At 49.9% G+C, this 24,186-nt stretch overlaps 7 protein-coding genes and 1 pseudogene across 8 annotated transcripts; 4 read left to right on the top strand and 4 right to left on the bottom strand.

Annotated features, from left to right (window-relative positions):
- Positions 1–1,257: 1,257 nt before the first annotated feature.
- On the top strand, positions 1,258–2,348 carry PSV08DRAFT_390103 (uncharacterized protein; the record flags this gene model as incomplete). Its single annotated transcript, XM_014217763.2, has 2 exons — positions 1,258–1,422; positions 1,476–2,348. Exons 1-2 carry the CDS (start codon positions 1,313–1,315, stop codon positions 2,344–2,346), a joined length of 981 nt encoding a protein of 326 aa, XP_014073238.1. The 5' UTR covers positions 1,258–1,312.
- A 12-nt stretch (positions 2,349–2,360) lies between these two features.
- On the bottom strand, positions 2,361–2,596 carry PSV08DRAFT_t29 (annotated as a pseudogene). The gene has a single exon. The product of its transcript is annotated as a tRNA-OTHER (tRNA).
- Positions 2,597–4,894: 2,298 nt separating this feature from the next.
- PSV08DRAFT_148145 (heterokaryon incompatibility protein-domain-containing protein) lies at positions 4,895–5,638 on the top strand (the record flags this gene model as incomplete). Its single annotated transcript, XM_066091826.1, has 1 exon — positions 4,895–5,638. A coding segment is annotated over one exon (744 nt), but the record flags the coding sequence as incomplete, so codon positions are not given.
- Positions 5,639–5,674: 36 nt separating this feature from the next.
- PSV08DRAFT_222902 (uncharacterized protein) lies at positions 5,675–6,775 on the top strand (the record flags this gene model as incomplete). Its single annotated transcript, XM_066092175.1, has 1 exon — positions 5,675–6,775. The coding sequence occupies one exon, from the start codon at positions 5,675–5,677 to the stop codon at positions 6,773–6,775; it is 1,101 nt and encodes a 366-aa protein (XP_065949268.1).
- Positions 6,776–7,760: 985 nt separating this feature from the next.
- Positions 7,761–9,123, bottom strand: PSV08DRAFT_202170 (uncharacterized protein). The gene has a single exon (XM_014217808.1). The coding sequence runs from the start codon at positions 9,096–9,098 to the stop codon at positions 7,794–7,796; it is 1,305 nt and encodes a 434-aa protein (XP_014073283.1). The 5' UTR covers positions 9,099–9,123; the 3' UTR covers positions 7,761–7,793.
- Positions 9,124–9,311: 188 nt separating this feature from the next.
- On the bottom strand, positions 9,312–12,136 carry PSV08DRAFT_409633 (NADP-dependent oxidoreductase). Its single transcript, XM_014217809.2, has 7 exons — positions 12,050–12,136; positions 11,690–11,885; positions 11,309–11,640; positions 11,209–11,257; positions 9,772–10,541; positions 9,515–9,716; positions 9,312–9,460 (listed from the first exon to the last, which is right to left on the bottom strand). Exons 1-7 carry the CDS (start codon positions 12,059–12,061, stop codon positions 9,408–9,410), a joined length of 1,614 nt encoding a protein of 537 aa, XP_014073284.2. The 5' UTR covers positions 12,062–12,136; the 3' UTR covers positions 9,312–9,407.
- Positions 12,137–12,365: 229 nt separating this feature from the next.
- PSV08DRAFT_370986 (1-phosphatidylinositol-4,5-bisphosphate phosphodiesterase) lies at positions 12,366–17,354 on the top strand (the record flags this gene model as incomplete). Its single annotated transcript, XM_014217811.2, has 4 exons — positions 12,366–13,822; positions 13,982–13,983; positions 14,865–16,731; positions 17,183–17,354. The coding sequence occupies 4 exons, from the start codon at positions 12,366–12,368 to the stop codon at positions 17,352–17,354; spliced, it is 3,498 nt and encodes a 1,165-aa protein (XP_014073286.2).
- Positions 17,355–20,252: 2,898 nt separating this feature from the next.
- Positions 20,253–23,991, bottom strand: PSV08DRAFT_409632 (uncharacterized protein). Its single transcript, XM_014217796.2, has 4 exons — positions 23,828–23,991; positions 23,459–23,703; positions 23,177–23,345; positions 20,253–21,663 (listed from the first exon to the last, which is right to left on the bottom strand). The coding sequence occupies exons 1-4, from the start codon at positions 23,957–23,959 to the stop codon at positions 20,626–20,628; spliced, it is 1,584 nt and encodes a 527-aa protein (XP_014073271.1). The 5' UTR covers positions 23,960–23,991; the 3' UTR covers positions 20,253–20,625.
- Between the last annotated feature and the right edge of the window lie 195 nt (positions 23,992–24,186).

Here is a 24,186-nt window from a genome sequence, read left to right as displayed (position 1 = left end):
CATGGTGGACTGGGTGGCTTAGTTGATGTTTAGCAATCAGCGATGGTTCAACTGTCGCTTGGCAGACGTCGCACTCCTCTGTGCGCGCACCTAGCGCTAAGCTAACCGAAAACAGCTAGCTCAGAGCTAGTCTCCCTTTAGTTAGACCCGCCTTTCCACCCGCCTTCGTTCGAAACTCTGAGCTGCGACTCTCATACACCGGGTAAAACTGGAAAATGGCGGCCCTATCAGCCGCGATGCAATACCACGCCAAAACACCGCATTGTTACGACCAGCCTTAGAATGTGAAAGATATTTCACCGTTATATTCATTTAATAAGGTAGTACGAAGATGAAGACTAGGTATTTCATCGCGCGTATTTCCTATATAAAACAACCACGTTATAATGGAGATATTTCGTGGTGATGATGAGTTTTGGTGGGCAATGCCCGATTGTTTTGATTTTCCGGTTTTGCCGGGTGTATGAGAGACACGCACTCGCCCCTTTGTTTAGACGACCCTTTACGGCCACCAGCCTGCACACCTCCGCAAACAAAATACTGAATTAGATAATTATAACTCCGTCGCAACCGCAGTTCGCTATGCTGCTGCCTTCGTCGTAACCGCATTTTGGTTATCGTACCCAATAGAGATTTGTCTATTTAGCATATACCCGTTAAGAGGCTTTAGTAGTAATACCAACCTATTTTTTGGGGTTCAACAGGGTCTCGCAGAGGTCTACCTAAATCCTTTTATTACGCACTTTGACTATAAAAATAACTTTTTTGATACGCGATTCTGGTAGGTTGGGGTGTGGCCTGTAATTCTTTTATGTGATAATTAATCTAATACGCTATATAGCAAACAGAGAGAAAAAAGCCAAGCGATTATAACTTCTTACTTAGGCTAGTACTTGGATAGGGACCTGGCTCTGTAATCGTCTGAGCTTCTGGTTAATCATGTAAAGGTGCCAGTAGACTTTTGTTACTCGTCGTAGATAGTGGTAAACAGAAAGTTTGAAAAGCCAGTGCAGAGAACAACCTTATTAACCATTCACATAGCTTGACTATGGTGAAAAGCGGGGCTCTCAAGTGGTAAGCAGGGATCAGAGATCACGTAGTTTTTAAACTTCTTGGGCGCTTGAAGCGGGGTGTAATAAATTAGTGTTGGGCAAGGTCACATACCCTCCCGCTTAGTAATTATCCCCGCCGCTTGTGGCTGGCTGCGTAAAGAATTTGCCTTGCCGATAGCTTTGTACACTTTGGTCACCTTCTTTTATTAATGCAACGTTTACCTTGAGATCTATTCCTAAAAATCCTACAAGCGCCTTCTATGTCGACATCAAGTCCTAAAAGCGCTGCCGCTTGCCATGCAGTCCAAGGACAGGAAGATTCGTTAGTCACAGTAGCCAGTGTGCCATCATCTGCGACGAGTTCCCACAGGTAAAGTGCCCTCAAACTTGTTTTAGAGCAAGTTTTTTGTTAACTAGTTAAAGCGTACCTAAAGAAGCCGATCGTAGATCATTGTCTATTGCGAAAAATGGATTACAGATTTTACGTGAGATCTTTCGTCTGGGCTATCAGCCTTATTACTCGCCTCAACTTTCAGATGTGGTACTTGTTGCAATCGACTTTGAGAATATCAACACCATCAAGAGCGGATTTGCGCAGAAGGGAAATTGCCAAATTGGACTTGCGATTCTTGATACAAAGGAAATCAACCAGATGCCTCCAGACGAGCTTATATCCACCCACAATTTTGCTACAGGATCTCCTTCATACCTGAGCAAGGCGTCAAGAAAGTTCATGTTTGGGGAGACAATCGCAATCAGCCCACCAAACATTGTCAACCATATTCAATCTGCTATCCCCTCAGCTCGAAATGTAGTTTTTGTAGGCCATGGTATTATCAATGACCTTCAGGCTTTACAAGCTCTCGATTTCGAGTATCCAGTGCTTCTCTCGAGCGTTTTAGATACCTCTTACGTCGCTAATGAGGTGTTTGAGTATTGGGCTGGGTCTCTTGGCGATTTACTCCTTTCTTTGGGATGTTCCTTCAACAGGCTTCATTGTGCAGGCAATGACGCCAATTTTACATTAAGAGCTCTACTTCTTCTAGCTGCTTGCGGGTTTTCTAAGCAGCAAGGAGAGCAAGAAGAGGATTGCGACACGCTTGCTTACCTAAGGCAAATTTCAGCATCTCCAATACCACATTGGGTTGATCCAGAGGTCCAGGCTCTACAAAAAAGGGAAAGGAGGGGTGCAAAAAGTCGGAAGCACCAATCAAAGACATGGAGCAAGGAAAAACAAGAAGAAATCCGTGCAGCTCGGCAGCTTAAGAAGCGGAACATTACGGAAGCTGGATAAAGTTGCAAAAAAAACGTCAGATGCGGGATTCGAACTCGCGCGGGCAGAGCCCATGCGACTCACCGTCGCCTCTTTTGCCACTGATGTAGGGGGTTACCATAACCCTACACCCGCGCGCACCCCAGGCAAACGAGGGCCTGCAGTACCCTCTCCCTCCTAGGAGGTGCCGGACCTGATAGCAGGTGTCGCATAGCAAGAGAGCCGTGAAGCGGTTGGTTGTGCACGCCTTAAACCACTCGGCCAATCTGACTTGTGATGATTTCATGCTACATGTCAAAGTTATAAGAATACCTGATCTCTAGTAGTATGGTCTTGTTAAAGAATGCACCTGCGTCCCTAGCAACATAAACAAAGCAGGGTAGGAACGAGTAGCTCTTGCAAATATCGCAGTAGCCCCGCCTTACTCGCCACCACCAAAGGATGCAACAGATGTTGTCACCTTGAGAATATCAACAGACTGTTTGTGCTGCCATCTTTACGAGCAGGACGAAAGTTTAGAGTTCAGCCTTGCGTGTGTGCAGCCACACACGACTCCCACACGATCATCCACATCGGCTGCTGCAGAGTGGGGCGTGCATATATCGAATCTTGTTCTACTCCATGAACGTCTTGGGCATACTGTGGCAGGTTCTTTGGAACGAGGTGCAAAGGATTGGCACCTCACACGGCAGATATGAGGACAAAGTATATGGGTATATGTAAATCGGCTAACTTAGTAGTTTTCTGGCGGTCATCTTGTCCACCCTTTCTCTTACCTTCTTGCAAACTTCTAGCAGATCCAATTCGATCACCACCTTGAAATCTGGTGCCTTTCTTGATAATATCAGCTCCGCATCGTTGACAGAGGGTCACTGCAAACACTTGTCATTGGCGGAAGGTACGCATGTTTGTATAAACGCAGTGCTCTCTTCTCCCTGCTTCTCTCGGTGTCTTTAAGAGTCGCTCAAGGTCAGTATGTAGAAGAAAACTCTTCCAGTAAGATGTTGTGCAAGTGTTCGCGGCTGACGTTGATGGGTCTCACTTCGCCCGCTAGCGGTCGATGGTGTATCGGCTAACGCAGAGCGGCTCCTGTTGAGGGTTGGGTTAAGAGTGAGTGACTTTACAAGGTACTTGTCATTGGCTTTGATGCAATGTTTGTCGGGCTAGTGTATATTTGAGGCGACTTGTTCTGACCTGGTCTTTGAAGTTAATGTGCTGACGTAAGTTCAGGGGACATGGAAAGACGGGACCAAAAGAGTTGTATATGATGAACTTTAACATAGCATAGTAACATTGTTTTGGGTTTTCAATAACTTTACACTGCCATCCTAAATCGATCATTTTCAACATACGAACGTTAGTATTCACCTCTGATATAGGTAAAGACTCCGGAATGTCATCACCTTACTTGTATAGCTCGACATGGATGGAATATTCTTACTCGATGGAGGATGAAGACGACGAGTATCAATACCTTGGTAACCAGCTACTAAACAGCTTCGCCCTTCGGATTCGATCTAGAGCTCTTTTTGAAGAAAAGGTTGTTTGCAAGCCTCGATTTCGGCGCATTCCATTTAAGATTCCGGAGATTGCAAGTAGAGCATGATGGCATTAGATTGACTTGCAAGCTAGGAAAAACTCGCTCCCATAGATCTAAACACTGCCCATTAAGCCTTCTGGTTTATGATTTTGTATCTCTGGGTGATCATCTGTTGAGCGTAGCTTATGAGGGAGTAGTACATATACATAAGCTGCTCCCTCGTACAAAGAGCATCGATCCAATATGATCACTCGATCCACCCTCTCCGGAGCCCATTGTTCTTGAAAAGTGGATTTACTGTTACATATCACATAAAGGCTACGAGCTGCTAAGAAGTAGCAGATTGAGCCCCAGTACCCGAGTGGCGAAAATTAGCCGCCTCAGCCTTGCAACTTCACCACCAGACAATCTCACTTCTGGGGCAAAGTCTGTTTTCTCACAGCAGGTGGGTACGAGATATAACAAATGGCTACAAGGGGTCTCTAGGGTATGCGGCCTTGAGGTGACTTACAAAACGGTGCAGCAAATGTCATCCTCACGTGACGGTTTGTTGTGTAACGTTCAGGATCGCGTTGTCCTATTCACCAGTTACAATCTCTTAGAAATGAATAATCTTCATGTTAATCAAGAGTTTTATCATAAATAAGTATAGTTGATATACACTTTCATTCATACAAGCCCACGCGTGAACGATCCTTCTGCTGGCTCAGTGGCTGTGTGGGGAGGGCGTCAGCCTTGTCGTGCCCCGCACTCTCTACGTATCGTGGTTGCCTTCTCATGCTCAGCCTGCTTAATCTGTTCTTTTCCGCCATCTCTCAACTTCTCGAGCGCAACGTACTAGCTAATATTCTTGCTCGAGTTACTTACAGTCGTCATATTCCCTAACAGTCACATCGGTAGTACGATCGGATACCTCGTCGAACTTCTCCGCCATTCAACTGGACAAACGAGTAATCGTGAAACTCATATCGTCACGCTTAAGGCCCTGTAGCTTTGTGCTATATAACCTTTTAGTCAGACACACCAGCGATGAGGCTACTCAATACCGAAACACTTGAACTGATTTCTTTCATTGGCCAAGTACCGGACTACGTTATCTTATCACATCGATGGGAGGAAGAAGAGATCGTCTTTGAAGATGTCTCCAAAGTCCCTCTCAGCAGCCAAACCAACCCAGCTAGAGTGAAGCGAGGGTTTCTCAAAGTTCTAGGCACTTGTGCCCTTGCGGTCAAGCACGGCTACAAATGGGTTTGGATTGATAGCTGTTGTATCGATAAGTCTAGTTCAGCGGAGCTACAAGAATCAATCAACTCGATGTTTCGATGGTATCAGCGGGCACAGATTTGTTACGCATATCTCAGTGATGTTGCAGACAAATCCTCTGGCTGGGGTCAGGCTTTCGGTAAAAGTCAGTGGTTTACTCGCGGATGGACATTACAGGAATTGCTAGCTCCTTGCAATGTGGAGTTCTACTCGGCAGACTGGAGTCCTATTGGAAACAAGTTCTCCCGAGCTAAACAAGTCGCCTCAATCACAAGTATCGATGTTGCGGCTCTGGAGTCTGATTGGGTAATGATAGAAGATGAGTTTTGTGCAGCACAAAAGTTGTCCTGGGCCGCACATCGAGAAGTATCCAAGGAAGAAGACGAATCATATTGCTTATTCGGGCTGTTCAATGTCAACTTACCACTGTTGTATGGCGAAGGTGAAGTCAAGGCATTCCGGAGATTACAGCAGGCGATTTTTGAGGAAAGTGCCGATCACAGTCTGTTTTTATTCTCCCGGAGCAGCTCTCATCACCATACACCAATGCTTACGGATTCGGTCCAAAGATTCTGCAAACGTACACTCTGCGGCCAATGCAGTTTACTTGCAGAATGCTTTGACACCAATATAGCCTACTCGGAAATTGGTTCGAATCAACCGCTTTGGCCAGCTCCTCTGCAAGATGCCCATTACATCCGGCTGTTGCGGAAAGCGGTCATGATCAAGGCGCCGTTAGTGCGATACGATAAAATTTCTATTCCCGAACAAAACTCATCCATAGTACTAGCTCCCACTCTTACATTCATTGCCGTATTGCCTGTGTCACGGCGGGGCCAACCGAACTCGCTCTTCGGAATTCTGCTTCAACGGATATCGTCTACGAGTTATGTGCGCCTGTCGAAAAAACCTGTTCTGCTTCAAGAGCATATAGACGTGATAGATCAGGCAGATTTTGGAGCCTACACAGTCCATGATGCTAATCCCAATCATGCGAAAGATTCGATTGCAAAGATTATTCCTGATTATGCTGGCCTGGGATGGCCTGGGAGATACGCCAAGTTCAAACTTCACAGTGCCACCTTAGTAGCACACGAGTGGCGTTGCAAGGCCCAAGATTCTCATACGGCATATTTTGGCCCTGTGGCCCAGTTTCTGCTCCCAAGAAGTGAAGAGCATCATTTCTCAGTTTCAATCTCTTTTCGAGATGTCAATGATCCAAAACTTACAGGAGTCATTGTCTTGGGAAACTCCATTAGCCAAATGCAGTTGCTCGAGGTAAAGCTTCTCCAACGCCAAAACTCTTTTTATTCATTCTCAAGTCAGGAAAATGATACCACTCAACGGTGCATGAACTTTCCCGTTCAAATACCAGAAACGGAAGATTTTCTTGATGTTACTCTTCGCAAGCTCCCAGTGACTGAACTTGAGTTTTCGAGAAGAGATAGTTTCAATGTACCTTTCCGAGTTTCTGGCCAATCCGATTTGGGGTTTTTTTTCGTCGTTCTACAGTACCAATATCGCTTGGATGTTGTTCGCTCGTCCAAAAAAGAAGCCATTCGAGAGAGCTCCTCGCAACCTAGACACCTTGAGTTGCTGTCAAGAATGAAAACTTTCGCCTCTGGAGCCATGTACTTCGGGAAATAGTCTATTTTACCATCTTCAAGACTTTTTGTGTAATATTGTTTAGTTTGTCTTATATCTAAGAAATAAAGATGGATGAGGCATGAAGTAAGCGGTTGAAAAAAAAACAGACAATATTTTAGTGGGGCTTCGTGGAGGTTTTGGTAAGAAAGGGGACAAGATGAAATACAAATCATGCTGTAAACACACACAGTCGTACGAGCGGCCATTCCCTCTAAAGTCGACATATCTAGACGAATCCATACCTCAATACGAACTCTCTATCTACACATGAGCCTTCATTGCCATGAGACTTCATCCCCTCCGTTTCCAATCACTTTCAACCTTTCCAGAAGTCTGCTCACTGTCAGTGTCACAATCTTGATAACATCAGCTAGTCGCTAGATTGCAACCAGGACCAGAACCATAGTGCCGGTAACAAAATTGCGGAGGAAATCTTCGCTGGCATTGCCAAACAAAAGGAAAAAAAAAGAATGGGTAAAGGAAGAGCAACAACTCGCCTGTTCACATTCACAGGTATTTGCCGTATCATAGTCGATTTTTTTCGCTACAGTGATATCGGATACACCGCGACCCAAGGTGCATTCAACATACCGCAATTCCCCAACACACTTATCCTACTATCCGCATTTCTCACATATTACACTCTTCTACCCTTCGAAAACCTCTCCCAACCTCTACATGATCATTTCTATACCTCATACAGCCTCTCACTCATCGATTCTTGCACCTCGACCAACATTCGCACTTGACTCCTAGCATCAAGAACTACAAGGAATACTTCCAAAATGCGAAACTCGGGGACAAGAAAACAAAAAACAATCACGAGCTGAAATTTTCAAACTGTTTATAGATTTCTTGTTACTGTTGGGCTAAATATTTGAGAGAGGAAAAGAAAATGCTATTTACGCCTAGCAATGCAACGCTTTGACGTATACACCTCTTTCCACATGAATGATATAGATACAACTCTTGAAGAAAAAAAGGGCGGCAGAAAAGGAAATGTAGATAAAAGGGAACCCTAAACACTCAAAGCCGCCGGTACCAAAACCTCATTCGCCTGGGCGATCCCCGCCTCGGCCTCGACCTCAGGCACTTTAATCCTTTTAGCCTCTGGTTCCTCGCCCTCCCTCTCCTTCCTCTTCTCCCCTTGCACCTTGGCCTCTGCTTCAGGCTTACTCGCCTCCTTAACCCTTGCGCGCTTCGAAGCTCTAGATTCCTGAATCGGGATACCCAGGTGCTCATCTACTTTTTGCGCCTGAGCCAGCAAATCATCCACCTTGTCCAGACCCAGCGCTTTGATAACATCGGTATAGCACTTTGACTTATTCATGGCCGCGTACGCCTTTTCTTTGCCAGGAATCATTTGGCCGAGGAGGTACTTGGTGTTACCCCATCTGTTAGCGACTTGGAGGGCGAAGCGCATGTATTCTGTGACTACGGTTTTCCACTGGGAGCGCCATTCGTGGGGCCCGCCTTCGGCATCAGGCCGGAAGCAGCTGGGGTTTTTTTCGGCTTCAGTGGCGATCATGGCGCCGTCGACGGAGAATTCTTGCATGAGTTTGAGGGCTTCGGTGCGGGAGGTTACGTCGCCGTTCATGACGCAGGCGACGCCGGCTTCTCTGCATATCTCGCCAATCATCTTGAGCTGGTCGCGTATCGCTCGCTCTCGGGGTCGCATGGGCGTGGTGCGGCAGTGAACGGTGAGACCGGTGATGCCGGTGCGGACGAGGCGCTTCACCAGAGCGGCAGTGTCTTCTGGCTGGTCGAGAATGCGGATCTTGACGCTGATGCCAATCTCGAATGGCTTGCCCACCTCTTCAACAAGTCTTGTGAGGATGTCACAGAGCAGGTCTGGTGTTCTCAGAAGCGCTGCGCCCATTCCACCAGAGGTGGAAAATGGCTTGGGGCAGCCTGAGTTGACATCGATGCCGGCCACATCTGCTGCAACAATCTTGGCTGCCTGGACTGCGAGCTCGGGGTTCGCCGTACCGATTTGGTAGATGAGCTTGCCCTTCTCCAACTCGGGATGTATGCGGTATATGACGCTCTCGCGGAGATCAGGATCGAGGGTCGGATTCTTGATCTTGGACGTGGGCAGGCGTGTAAACTCCAGCGTCGACGTGTGCGGGTTGAAGCGCCTTGTGGTACCGATGATGGCGCGATCAATTGTCTCGGGACCCCATACGAGGTCTGCGCCGTACTTGAGCGCCAGCAGTCGTGAGGGCAATTCGCCGGAGCGCACCATTGGCGCAAGCACTACTTTGCCGCGGTAGTCGACGCCATTCTTAGGGATGGGCACGCGTGCGGGCTCGGGGGAGGCCATGGCTCGTGTTATTGTTCGCAGGAAGGTTCGGAGCATAACATGCCTTGAGAAGAACGAGCTTTGACAGGGCCGAGTGCGAGGGTGGGGGATTTGACGGCCGGCGGCGATCTCTACTGCGGTGCAAAAGTTGGGCGCAGGGGCCAGGGCCGAGGGGCGATTAGCGCCACAAAACTTATCGATTGCGGGCGCATCGAGGAGCAGTAAGATGGTAGTAGAGGACATCACGAGCCAAGTATGCAACCATTTGAAATATATTAGTTGTTAAATAGAAAGGTATTAGATAGATCCTTGCTCTCCAAAATGCTTCATCTATAGTTTCGACTTGGCAGTCTCGGGATCTGCTACCTTTACAAGAATTTTGCCTGCAATAGTCAGTCTCCAAGTTCATATGCATTCAGTTACGAAAAAAAACATACCTGTGTTCTTGCCCTCAAACAGTCCAACCAGGGCTTCTTCAGCCTTGGTGATTCCGCCCTCGTAAATCGTCTCCTTGCGCTTGATCTTGCCCTCCGACAACCATTGGGCCAGCTCCTTCCTCGCCTCGGCGTATTTGTCCTCATAGTCGAAAATAACGAAGCCTTGCATGCGAATACGCATCGAGATGATCATCATGTAGTTCTAGCACGGCAATTAGCATCGTCCCAACCACTCCACCAAAACATCATCCACATACCTTGAGCCCGGCAGGCTTCTTGTTGTTGTAATCAGAGATAGCACCGCAAATGACGAATCTCGCATGCGGCTTCGCGCGGCTCAATGCCAAATCGAGAATCTCTCCGCCCACATTATCAAAGAAAAGATCAATCAGTCCCTTGGTCGCAGCGCGGAATTTCTTCACGAAATCAGGGTCCTTGTAGTTGAGCGCCTCGTCGAATCCTAGCGTGTCCTTGAGCCACGCAACTTTGCTGTCCTCACCCGCAAGCCCCAGAACCTTTGCACCCTTGAGCTTAGCAATTTGGCCCACTACGCTTCCCGTTGCGCCCGCAGCTCCGCTCACAACGACAAAATCTCCCGGCTTGACCTGTCCGACGTCAAGGAGACCAAAGTACGCCGTTAGCCCGGTCATTCCAAGGACACCCAACGCATCCGTTGGCACGGCGCCCTCGGGAAGATCCAGGGACTCGATGTCTTTTCCCTTAATGACGGCGTATTCGGCCCAGCCGCACATGGCCTTTGCGTAGGTGCCAACGGGGAACTTTGGGTTCTTGCTCGCCACGATGAGGCCGATGCCCTGTCCGCGCATTACGGCGTCGATTTGTACGGGGGGAATGTAGGAGCGTGTGGGATTGAGCCAGCCGCGCATGGCGGGGTCGATGGAGAGGTACAGGGTTTGGAAGAGGACTTCGCCATCCTTGAGTGAGGAGGCGGATGGAACTGGGTGAGACTTGGGTGTGAAGGTTTTGCCAGCTACGATGCCATCCTTGGGTCGCTCGGCGAGGTGGACTGATGTGTATGAGGGCATTTTGGCCGTGATATCAAAAAGAGATGTTTGGGGAACGGATATTGGGATGCGTATCGATTATGTAGTCCTAAGCTTCCGAGGTTGGGAGCTGCACTGCGTTGCTATCACAGCAAACGTGTCAATAAAAAAAGGGACAAAAGCAATGGTGAGACAATAAGAGAGGATCCCAAACTACGGGTCGCCCGCCATTTTGTTTGTATGCAGTCTGGTATCCGCACAGATTAGACCGAGCCAGCCACATTGGAGCTGGTATGCAGAAGATTGCGGAGAAAGGTGCCGAGGTTCGGATGGGAACTTCCTATTACGGACGCCGGGGTAGGTGCGCCGGTTGGCGCTGACGCTTAAGCGCCGCGGCTATCGAGTAATCACATTGCTGTCTGCATATAGAAGGCCCGAACAACGGGGTCCTACGAATACAATGGACACGGTGGAGTAGGAATACTGGAGTTCAGGGTTGCAGGATGCGGTGTGTTGGATTTATCCTGCAGATTGAGTTGCTACGTGCATGACAGCAAACCCACACGGGGATTCCGAGAACATGCATGGTATCTTGACATTCAGCGACATTCAGTTTTGGAATAACCAAGAACAGTCGTCATTCAGCTTCCTCCTCCATATCAACATCTCCTTCTTCACCTTCTTCTCCACCTTCGGCCCACCACAGTGTCGGACCAAGACCTGGTTGAGCCATCGAACCCTAGACACACAGTTAGACGTCTGCTTACTCACTAAGTTTTCATGTACTTACAATCACTCTCCAGGCCGTCGGTCTCTCTTCAATGATCTCGCCCTTTTCATCTTTTTCTACAATCGTCGGCCGCTGATCAAACCACTCTTCATGTTCTACCCTGAACAAAACCGGCTCTCCCTTGTCAAAAAAGAGTTCTGTTCCCTCCGAGTTCCATACCCAGACGTTCTCTGCTTGGGAAAATGACGAGTTCTCTGGGAGATTCTGATACGGTATGAAGATCTCTGAAGTGAATTCGAGATCGATGATGATTCCTTCTTGGTTGGAAGACTTTATGCGCCCATAGATAATCTCGCCACGAAAAGGGCGGAAGACAGTCATGCGGAACTCGACTGCATTTGGCGTGAGTATGGGGAGATTAGCAAACGAGTGATGACGGACCATTGACATTTACGAGTCCAGTACCATGGCCGATGAGACCCTCGGAAGCTGAGAGCAAATCCCACATACAAAGACAGAGGCCAATGTTGGGAATGATCCTGTTGCTATACTTGTCGTTGATGACATCCTTGATGGCTTGCGCGCTAGGCTTCTCAAAATCCTGCGGCTTGATTTGGATCAAGTCTTGAATCGTAGTCTAGGGGCTGGTCAGTGTTTCTCTATATAGCTCTTCCCACAGCAGCGGAGTGAGTCGCAAAAGTAACATGTGACTGTGAAGATAATAATGCTTTGAAATTTTCAACAGTCCATACATGTCATATCTCAGGTTCTGGGGCGCCGTCTCAACCGAACTTGACTTACGAGTATGAACATGTTTGCAACTTTGGAGGCTTCATGGATTTCGGTGTAGTAAGCGCTCGTCACCTATACATTATGATTGAGTTGTGAGATTCAGGAAGCAGAGGCGCGACTTGCGCACTGGTTAGCGTGGAGCTAGCGCTATCGATAACAACTTTTTGGATGGTCGTCGGACCACCGAGGCGCGTCTCATCTTCTGCCGTAACCAACTTTTCACTCTTCTTCACCAACTTCATTGCGCTTTCCCTTTCAGCGATAATATACCCGGAACAATGAACTAGATGTACCCTTTTTAATAAACAATCTCATAATTACCATAATGACGTTCAAATTCCCTCCACCTCCGCCACCGCCGCCCAAGGTTACGTCAAACGAGCAGCCATACCCAAGCCAACGAGAAGGTCACAACCGAGGAGGAGGCGAGAGAGGTCGCGGAAGAGGAGGAAATCAGAATAAAGGTGGCGGCTTTCATAACGCTGCCGGGAACTCAAGGGGCGGTCATGGACAGAGTCGTGGGCGAGGAGATGGGCGTGGTAGAGGCCAAAGGGGAGGTTATCAAAACAATAGAGGGGGTGGACACCACAGGAACGATACCAGAGATGGCCATGGAAACGACACTAGGAATGCGCCGCAGAATGTCGCCCCACCAGAAGCACATGCCAACCCCCAGTCTACGCCGTCCGCATATACCCAGCCCGGCCCTCAGTATTCTCCGCCCAAGCACGCAGGTCAGAAGCGAAAACTGACCGACCGTAACGACAATGCGCAGTCGCAGAGGAACCCCCAGCAACACAGCTCGAAACCGCCCCGAGCCAAGGCTGCCGTGCCACCACAGGTCCCCAGCTTTGGCTTTTCGCTGCCGCTACCCTCGATCCCGAAACTCGACAACAAGAAGCGCAAGGTCACTCTTGGGCTTTCACAAAGGGTCGAACAGGATGAAAGCAGTGGTGAAGAGGACGTCGACGAAGAGGCCGCGTTCTCCGCGAAACTAAAGGGCGGAGGTTTCGCTTTTGAGCACGAAGGAGAGACCATCACAATACAAACGGGCGCTGAAGTCGCAGCATGGATCAAGGATCGCAGGAAAAACTTTCCAACACAACAGAGGATCATAGAAAAACAGGAAGAGGCCGCGCGGAAACGCTCAGCGGAGCTTGAGTTTCTGCGCAGAATGAAAGGGAAGCCGCCAAAGGAGAACGAACCAGCGACACAGATTCAAAAGCAACTGAATAAGGATCGTGATGACGCCAAAAACGACAGCGCGAAACAAGAGGCGGAAAAAAAGAGACAAGAGGAGCTGGCTACATTGCGTAAAAAGTTACATGAGAGCATGGTGAAGAAGCAGTCGACACCAGCGACGGTAGACCTTGGACTGGGATACGATAGCGAGACGGAGCCGGATGAGGAGAGCTCAGTTCTCTCCGAGTCATCAGTCGTGTCCAGTTCAGAAGAATCAGAATCCGATTCCGATTCGGGCCCAGAGAGTGACGACGAGGCACCAGAAACGGCGTCATCAAAAACTGCTCCGCCGCCAATCAAAGTTCCACCTCCTCCGCCTGCGTCTGCGCGGGTAGAAACAAAGAGCAACAAAATGTGCACGAATTGGAAGCGAAACGGAAGATGTCCGTACTTGAGCAAATGCAAATATCAGCACCCACCAAAGGAGGAAGATAAAAAGCTTCAGGGGCTGTATGAGCGCATGGTGGAGCAGGAGCTTGTCAAGGCGGACCAGCTAGCGCTTGATGCAATCAAATACCTGGGGCAGAATGGATTTCTGGGGTGAGCATGTGAAGGGCATCCGGTGTTTGATACTATTCTCCAATGACATAGGTACATCCCTGGCTGCCAACCCAAACTTCATGCACCTTTTGCGCATCGACATCCCACCGCGCGCCAGGACCGACAGTTTCCTTGCTGGCATCAGGGTCGTTGGGATAGGTGTATGTCAGGGAGCCGTCCAGGACGAGATGTGTGGTTTTGCCGCTGTGCTTGTGCGGCGGGTAGTGGGCATTGCTATGCGGCGGTCAAACAGACGTAATATATGTAGGGAGATGGTGGTGCAAACTTACGGGCCATCTGTCCAGGTGAAGACATGGCCAAAACCCCACGACCGAACTTCGCTCTCTGCTTCTTTCCGTGACTTTGCCATTGTGGACGTGCTATGTCGAGTATGTGTTGAGTGGGACGAATAGGACGGATGTTTCGAAACGGTTGGACCCTGACACCCTGGGTGACGTCGACGCAGCTTGGCGAGGCGGGTGCGGCAATGGTAGCGATCAACGCAAAACGGGCATTGTTCCTCGTTCACAGGCAAATGACTTGATGCAGTATCTTCATGTCCAATGCCGCGTGGCATTTATCCATGGGCTCACTCCCTTGTCTTGCGCCCCACCAACTGGATCATCAAACGCCGATGCGGCAGCCAAGGCAGGCTCGAGCTGGAATATGAGGCCATTGCATCCATGCCTACGACATGACCACCCGCCTCTCTTCTCTTCTTATACACCTCTGCCACGCTCAAATCTCCTAGACGACCAAATTGACGGCTGCATTGCAGTAGACGAGCATCAATCCCGCCCAAGGTATGCTGCGCACGATTCAGGGAACACGCAAACGCACACTACTTGAAGGGGAAGCGCTGACATCGTTCGAGACAGCTGAGCTTCCTGCAGTCCTGCAGTCAGCATTCCTCCAAGAATTCGCCGGTCCTGCATAACTAGGCACCACCGTCACCTTGCGCCTTTGCTTCCAGTCCTACTCCAATTGTTCTTTTTAGTTTCCTACAACCCCCTCTACGTGCCTGGTGTTGCTGCCCCCCCAGCACCCCCCACGATGCCGGACCCCTCCAAGGATAGCAAGCTGGGTACGCCCAAGCTTGACAACCCCCAGCTCCAGGCTGGAGGAGGAACAGCCGCTGTCGCTGCCAAAGCCCGTACTCTTGATGACCTGTCAAACCTCCAAAGCCACCTCCGAGTCGTATACAATGAGATCCTGGCCCGTCACAATCTACAGACCAAGGACGGACAATTGAGCTGGCTCAAGGAGCAGAATGGCCCTGGCAAAGAATTCGAAACTGCAGTAGACAGTCACCTAGAGCTTCTGGGTGATGGCTCCTTTCCCTCCTTTGCCAACTACTTTGCCTCAGGACTAGGCAACGTGATGAAGCCTGCACCACCTCTAGATGAATCGCACCCAATTTCCAACTACTTCATCTCCTCCAGCCACAACACATACCTCACCGGTAACCAGCTCTCGAGCGACTCGAGTGTCGACGCCTACAAAAACGTCCTGATGCGAGGTTGTCGCTGCGTTGAGGTGGACGTTTGGGACGGTGACGAGCTCTCCGACTCAAGTTCAGATGAAGAAGCCGCCAGAGGTAATCCTGGCGCCGATGCATTGAGGAAGGAGAAGAAGAAATCCAAGACTGGTCTGAGCATCCGCAAACGCCTGGGCTTGAAATTCGGCAAGGACAAGTCAGAGGAAGAAAAAGACGATACGCCTCCGCCACCGCCTCAAAATGATGTACACAAGATTCAGCCCTGGCACTCTGCTTCATACAGCTCCCGAGCGGAACCAAAAGTATTTCATGGTTACACTTTGACCAAGGAGATGACCTTTAGATCTGTTTGCGCAACCATCAAAGAATACGCGTTTGCAGTATCCAGCCTACCCCTCATTGTCAGTCTGGAAGTACACTGTGGTCCTGAGCAACAAGAGATCATGGTCGAGCTCATGCAAGAGTACTGGAAAGGCATAATGCTCGAAGAGCCACTGGATCCAACTCAGAGCTTAGAGACGGTCGGCTTGCCTGCACTCAAGGAACTGGAAAACAAGATTCTTGTCAAGGTCAAGCGTGGTCATCCCAAGGTATCTCCTCCTCCTGAGCCACAAGCTCCCACAGCTGGTGGATCAGCGACACCGTTAGCACACACGGAAAGCCTGGACTCTGTAGGCTCAGAAGACGAATTTGGGCCAGACGGCGAGAAGAAGCCTCCAGCGCCAAAGCCCAAGGTCATAGAGTCTCTAGCGAGATTGGGTGTTTATTGTGGTGGCTACTCGTACAAGGGCTTAGACACTCCCGAGGCAAAGATACCTACGCACGTTTTCTCGCTTTCAGAAGGCACATTGATGGATCTTCATGAGAGTAACCCCACAGAACTTTTCGAGCACAACAAACACTACTTTATGCGTGCATATCCAAAAGGTCTCCGGCTAACGTCTTCAAATCTCAACCCCTCTGTCTTTTGGCGTGCAGGAGTCCAGATAGTGGCTCTCAACTGGCAACGCTGGGACGGTGGAATGATGCAGAACGAGGCCATGTTTGCAGGTACTCCTGGATGGGTCCTTAAGCCAGAAGGATATCGCAGCACAAGCACTGCGTCAACACAAAAGACAGCCATCCCCCATCAGGACATGGACCTGAGTATCGAGTTCATCGCCGGACAGAACATTCCTCTGCCTCCAGAAGAAGACGACCCCAAAGACTTTAAGCCATACGTCAAGGTCGAGCTACACGTTGAGTCGCACGAAGAGCGGAATGCCGAACCCGTACAAGGCAACGGAAGGAGCCAAAAGGGTGAATACAAAGTCAAGACCAAGACGGCTAGGACCCCGAATCCCGACTTTGGTCGCGAAGTCATCAAATTCACTGGCGTCCAGGGGGTGACGGACGAATTGACTTTTGTCAGGTAAGTTTCTTTTTCTCTTCTTTTCTTTTTTCGCTACGTGTACACATCGCCATGGGTTACACGCATCGCCTCTGTGCATACCGATTCAGGCCCGACCTATCGCACAAGAAGTCCCTGCACGAGTATCCAGACCTGATATGGTATTCGGTGTACTTTTGTGCTACTTAGGCACAGCTTGATGGTTTCACAGGCGCTGAAGTGGATGTGGAGATAACGGTCGTGGCATGCTGCTGGGACCCAAACTGCCAAGCTGCAGAATGCCGTGATTCCGGTATCAGGGCTTGTCATTTTCTTCGCTATGATAGCGCTTTTGTGCCTTGCTCTGCCTGTGCAGCCAGCCAGCTTCGATGCAGAGAATCAAGCACTGATCGCTGTGGCACAATTGATGTCGTCGTACCTGGGAGCATGCAACCAAGTCCCGGTAACACATGCTAACATTATGTTTCTGCAGATTCAAAGTCATGGACGACGAGCGCATCAGCGACGACCTAGCCGCCTGGGCCTGCTTCCGTCTTGATCGTCTACAAACCGGCTATCGCGTCCTCCACCTCTATGACGCAAACGGTGTGGTATCCAAAGGTGCACTGCTGGTCCGCATCACGAAGACGGTTAGTGCGGCTTGAGTTATCTCATGACCGTAGAGTATTTGCTTCTACTATTATTACCATCATTTCTTACAGTGTTTTTTTTTCTTTTCCTAACATCACTCCATACTACATACATACTTACATGTGTGGCCTATTTAGGTTCGGTGGGGGGTTTGACTAATGCGGATATTTTAGTTTTTTCCGGTCGGCCCCCGGTTTGGGCGTGGAAAGCAGTTTTCGCATGATAGTCTGCATAAACACCAGGGACTCGGGAAGACGCAGTCGTTGTATCACCCGAAAAAGGATGAGAAGCGGTGGTATCAGGTTGGGCGCCAGACATCTGTTCGGCTTAAGTGAGATTCGATAGTCTTGGAGCGGTGGTGCTATCAGCGAGATAGTGTGTAGTCTTTTCCTTGGCTTTTCCTGAATGCACATTGGTGTTTACACTGTTACTACTGGTCAGTCTTTCTCAGGCTGAGCCCATGCTATAACACATACCCTTGACAAACAGTACTTAACCAACAGTCAAATGGTTGAGAAATCCAACAAACTTTTTTTTATTCCACTGACAACTTCAACCTCGAACCAACCCTTCCACACAGCCTTACAAGTATATATGCCCAACCCCAACAAATTAACCCCCAATCTGCCCCAGAAAAGAAAATGCAGAATAAACCAAACAACCCCTCGCAAAGCTCAAAATGCACATTCACTCGCTACCCCATCTCTTCCTTTGACCTTGCTAACCCCCCAAAATTGCACTTTTGTTTTATTTAATTTTGTTTCTTTCAACTTCCACATAATCTCTCCTATCCGCATACCCAACCGTGAAAAAGCCAGATGACAGTGGTTAGATGAGCGAGTGAGTGAGTAAGCGATGCTAGTTCACCGGCGTCCCACATTCATGACAGTTCTTCCCCGGGACAACCCAGACTGTGTCGCCGCGCTCGAGGCAGGCGGGGCAGCGGCGACCAGGGACCTAAAAGTTTGTTACTATTGCTTATGTCCTTGATAATATGGTTCTCGTTGTCGGATACTGGGGGAGGGTAGGAAGTATGGAGCGAGTAAAAAAGGGGGGGGGGGGCGTACAGGCATTGTGGTTATTCCTTCTGCGTCGTTCATGCAGGGGATTGCGAGGGTGGAGAGGAGGGAGTGCTTGCACATTGTTTTTTTTGTATCTTTGTGTTTCTTAGGTGCTTTGAAGAGGGTCTGGTGGTTGGGGGGGGGGGGGGGGGTGAAGGAAGGCGCGGGACGAGTGAGTGGTGATGGTGATGGTGATGGCGATGGGGTAATCAGTCTTATATGCTCATGCTCTGCAGACTTTGTATAACGGCTATCTAGGACTGTAGGGATACATGTGCAGGTTGTGTTGTAACGCGTGTATATTGTGGCGTTTTTTTAGCCGACATGGAATGCAGCTTCCCGGCTTGCAATGGGGGATGAGATGTGAAGTTTTCTGAGCTTCTTGTTTGCTCGGGTATCTTAGGTGCGCATGTGCGGGGGTGAGACAGTGGGGTCTGTCTCTTCTTGTTGACGGAATAAAGTAGTGACGGTTGAATCGGCGGGGATATGTGGTACAAAGGTCATGCTTGTAATGCAAGACGGAGACGTGAGTGTTGTGGTCCCTGTCGAGTTCCCCTGGCGAAGACGCTAGGGACATTCGAATTGAGGTTCTATGCTGTGGCACACCAATGGAAACACTGGTGTACATAGGTATCACGGAGAAATAACGGTTCAAGCGGAAATAGTAAAGGTATCCCCTTTATCCTTGTTCCTTGGTATATCGTCAAGGTTGGCGCGATGCAGTGGCACTGCGCACTTTGGTCTCTGCTTTGGAACAAAGAATGAATGAAATGGTTGCACAAACGTATGCTAGATCATGCGTATGTAAATACAAGTACCGTCTGGGTCTTTCTTCTCTCTAAATTCCAGAGTGTGTTGCATTCGGTAAGTGGTCTCATGTGTCATTGCACCAGTGCATCTTGATTTCATCAGTGAAGAAACGGGAAAGGCAGGGTGACATCTCGTTTATCGATTACGCTATTTGGTGCCAAAGTTGTTAGCATGAATGTTGTACTGGGTCGTAACGGTGGAGACGAAACTGCGTGTCGTTTGCGCGGGTGAGGCACATCAATTCGCCTTGTCAAATCATGGACCTGTGTTTTGTACACTGATTCCCAGCATGCCGCCTCTTCGTCTTCACGCTATCCACTATTTCTGATGCAATGACATCAATCGTAGCAGTGATTGACAAAGGAGGGGAATTAGCGGCTCGCGGATACTATTACTCGTTTTCTGCTCCTCGGCACAAACAGCACTGCCCTGGCCCACACATTTCCTGTAAGTAATTGCATGGGTAGTAAAGCTTAAGAGCGCTTATCAACAGTGCATTGTGGCATGTGCACCGAAAGACAGGGAGAGCTGCGGTACGGAGAAACTGATATCGATCGATTGGATCGCTGGTGCTAATATTGTGCCACGGGTGTCTGCTTAGAGTGACCCTGTTGTTGGCCATTCCCCTGGGCGTCTGGTCTGCAGCACCGGGCCGTTTGGTGTAACTGGCAAAAAGCGATGGTGGTCATAGACTGGATAAGGAATTGTGAGTCGTTTTGGTGCTGCTGCTTGATGGGTTTACTGCGATGGGCAGACGCAGTGCTATAATTGCGTGGTCTGGTTGTCGTCTAAGAATGATGATGTATGAGGGAAAACGGTTTCTGTATACTTGATCCAAGCCAGAAACCTACACATGCTAATTCACTTGGCATTCAAGCAAAGGAAGGAGCACCCTTGGACCCCTCGACGCATTAGTATCTTTATCCTAGCACTTAAGTAAGCCAAGCCGACGGGAATAAAGATCCACTCAGGTATATTTAAACATTAACCCTATCTACTTGCACACATTGTCCAAGGCAAGCAAAGAGCGTTGTCAGAAACTGGGTTGTTGAACAAATGAATTGATGCCAGATAGCCCACCCATCTCCATTCATCTGCTTTCTACATACCCCTCCCTTATGCCCTTAGACTAACCCACGAAAAAAGAAACAAACTAGTGCACACGCACTGTATTGCACTGCACTCCAACTCTCACCAAAATAGGGGGGTGAGAGTGGCCTACACAAGTATGTATGTGTGTATGTGCTGATGCAATGCCTTAAACGCCGTAGTATCCAGATATGCTACAGAAGCCTTTTGAGCCCGGGAATCAAACTTGGTCATGATCGTCGTAGAGTGTGGTGAAGCACACGCTGGCCTATGCATTGGCATGGGACCAGTTCACCACAGGTGGTGAGCGGTAACAGGTACAGCACTAAGATTTGCTGGCTGTCTGGCGCTCATGCTGTGTCATGACCCACCGCATCTTGTCGCGCGTCTCGACCATGGCGTCTACCAGCTTCTGAGCCTCGCGCTCCTTTTCTGGTAACGCGCGTCGCAGACTCTCTGCTTCGGCGATAAGGGCGTCCATTTCCTTGCGGTGCTCTTTCTTGTACGCTTCCATAAGGTTGGTGAGCTTGGCCTCGGTTCGGGTGGAGCGGGATGACTCGTGTTGTAGCTGATCGCTTATGATAGCCTGGCGCTTGATCTTATCGGCGTCTTCTAGTCGCTTGCGTCGCAGCTCGTTCAGCTCCTGGTTGATGAGGCGGACCTTGTTCTCGTAGCCGTCGGTGATGCGCTTGAAGCCGTCGCGTGCCGTCTCGAGGTTGGTGTCTGCCAGACCCTTCATTTCGTACGCCTGTGCGAGCTGTCGCTGCGTCTCTGACCGAGTGTCGCCCAGCATCTTGAGGGCTTCCTCGGCTCTCTGCTCTGCCATCTTGCGCCGGCGGATCTCGGTGTCGAGCGTGGCCCTGAGCTCTTCCAGCTTCCGGTCCTTCCGCTCTATGGCACGCGCGTTTGTGTCAGCAAGGACTTGGAGGTGCTGGTACTCGGCACGCGAGTCTTCGGCTCTGGTTTGGGCGGCAGACACGCGCTTAGCTTCATCTTCTCTGGCCAGCTTCTCGGCAAGCAGTTCTCGCCGCAAACGGTCGTTTTCTTGGGTGATCTTGTCAATGTACTGCGAAGTCTTTGAGTTCGGTGTGCTGTGGTGATTTGGGCGGGCCCAGGAGTTGTTCTCGTCGGTAGCCATTGGGGACTTGTCTACGGCGAAGGGACCTGAGACGTTGCGAGGTGATGTATACGAGGGCATGACAGCCGGGGATTTGGAGCGTATGGGGGTTGCGTTCGCAGTGCGAAGAGCGTCGTCAGGCCAGGGTGCACCGTTCATGTCATTTCTCTGGAGAACGCGGCTGAAATTGAGTTCGGGCAGATAAGGAACAGAATCTTTGTGGCACAAGTTAGCATGAACTTGGGGCTGCAAGCGTCCCGTCGGATAGAGGCGGGGCGGAGGCACGCAATTGCTGCGTTGAGGCGGCAGTGAGAGAGTGATGGTGGTGTTGACGCTCGTTCCCCGAGATACGCCATGTTTGGCACAGGGCACAGGGCACAGCGAACGACAGGGGCCCCACTCTGGGCGCTAAGCCTTACCTGGAACCGCAGTCACCAAGACTCCCTTTTTGCGGCGAAACATGATCCATACTACGCTTCGAGCGCGCATTTCCATCGGCCTTGCCATCTATTTTGTAATCAGCCAGGCCATGTCTGTTGAGAAACACGCTTTGTCCGCCCCAGCACCTCGCTGCCCTCTCGTAGGGCGCCTGCATCAATGCACCGCATAGACGGCAATCTCATGGGAGATTGTTGGCGACAAGAAGACAAAAAAGCATATACCCTGTGGCTCCTGGCATTGTCCCGTACCTTTCCCATGGCTGTCTCTGTCTGGTGCTTATGTATATCTCTGTGTACGATACGTTGTCTCTGGTTCAGTTGCGATTCGCTTGTTCCGGTCCGTCTGAAGGGCGAGGTTGGCAATGATTGAGCGCAATCCTTTTGTCGACCAGACCGTGGGCCAGACAAGACTCATCTATCTTTGTACAAGGCCTGGACTAGCCATCTTCAGCCGCTTGCTGTCTTTCCTTCTGGCCTGTTTGCCTCCATCTTCATCCCATAATCATCATTGACATGCAGGGTGCGCCAATCACCGAGCACCCTCTGGCCAGGTACGGGCCGCTATGGGGCCGGCTCCCCAGCGACAGCCTTACTCCAAGTGACGTGTGCGTGTCCACTCCTATGAAACGCGCCATGTCAATTTCTGCAGCAGCGTTTTGCTGTGGTGGGGTTATAGGGTTTACGCTTGCTTATACTTGGGATACACATGCTACGTCTGTTCTTGGGCATGCTAAACGCATATCCAACCGCCATGTATCCCTTGCAGACGGCCATATCACAACTTCCTTTGTTCCTCAGAAAAGACCGATTAGACTCATGCGCCTCATGCTCCTCTTCCAACATACTCCACATTAAGCCACACACACACGTGGCTCAGCTTCACCGCTAATGAAGCCCAGCCAATGTCTTGCTTACACACAAGACCATACGCGGCAACAGGACCGATCCAAACATGTACCTGGTGTTTCATTGCGCTGTTCAAACTAGTGACGAAAAGTGTTGGTCTCACAGGCAGTCTGGTCTGTCTAACACCCGCCCCTTTGCGTTTCAGACACAATGGCATTGCGTAGACGTGCATTGGACGGCGAATGACAAAGACTAACTGTCCACCACCTTGCCTTATGTGTTGTCTGATTGTCTCATCACAGCACCTAGGCAACTCCTTCACATGCTATCCAGTACCTTCAACTCAATCACCTCGGCAAGCGTGTGACAAATTAAAGGCGGATATCAATTTTTCCCGACTATGTACACTTCCTGTGGAAAAAAACTCCAGATCTACATGCCAGAGTCTAAAACATATCGGGGGCCTTCTTCACGCGCGTCTTGCCCTCAAATGGCTTCTCTGACGAGATGTCGTTGTTCCTCAGCTTTTCCAACTTCCGCTCATTTTCTTCATAGGCCAGTTTCTTGTACTTTTCAATCACCTTGTCCATTTGAACTTGGCTTCCAGCAGGCACGTTGTATGGGGATCCAACGTTCATGATCCTGCCAATTGTTAGCATTCACCTCTCTCAACAACCATAAATTCCATGTTTCCATGTACAACTCTATCCGGGTATAATATTGCATATTCCCCAATGTGCCAGGACAAGACGTACTCTGGGAACTTCATCTCAACGTGCTCCTGCGGCTTCGTGTTCAAAAACAACACTCGGTCCTCGCCCGCCTGCTCAATCATCCTCACGTGCAAATCGTTCTGCGCAGTCCACTTGTCGTGCAATCCAGTCGTTGCATCGGCAATCAAACGGGTAAAGTACGGCTTGCTGTCATCGCCGTCGGTGCGCGAGATGCTGTATAGGGCCAGACCTGCGGGGATAACGCCGATTGTGCCCCAGAAACCCCACTACAAATGCCAATTGCGTCAGCGTATCTTCTCTTAACATTTTGGTTGTTTTCTAGGATAGCATTGTGGCATTTCGAGTGTACAATTGAACTGGGTCGGAGAAATGGGGAGGGAGGGGACATACGCCCATAGGCTCGTCGACGGCCGGGCTGGCATGGCCATGAGCTTCGTCGTGGGCGTAGCGGCGCGATTGGCGCGACAGCGGGGTTCGGCTCGTGCGGGAAGCAGCCACTGCTGTCCGGCGGAGTGACTGCATCGTGTGAGTATAGGGCGGCGTTTGGAGGTCGTCGGCCGTTGTGTTCGCGATGATGCTGAGCTGCGAGAAGCTGGTTTAGTCAGCAAGATTAGCGGCTTGGCGCATCGTGCACTGCCAGAGTTGATCAGTAGTTCCTTAAACCATTTCTTCGATGCGAACGTACAACGTAGCATGAATTCATCAGCCTAGAAGTCACAGATAAGAGAGTCGCTCAGTATCTTCTCCGA

This window comes from Bipolaris maydis (genome assembly GCF_028858645.1).
Source record: "Bipolaris maydis strain C4 unplaced genomic scaffold PSV08scaffold_6, whole genome shotgun sequence".
Lineage (NCBI taxonomy): Eukaryota > Fungi > Ascomycota > Dothideomycetes > Pleosporales > Pleosporaceae > Bipolaris > Bipolaris maydis.
Note: the sequence above shows the minus strand (reverse complement) of the source record. Positions and strands in the feature narration are given on the sequence as shown.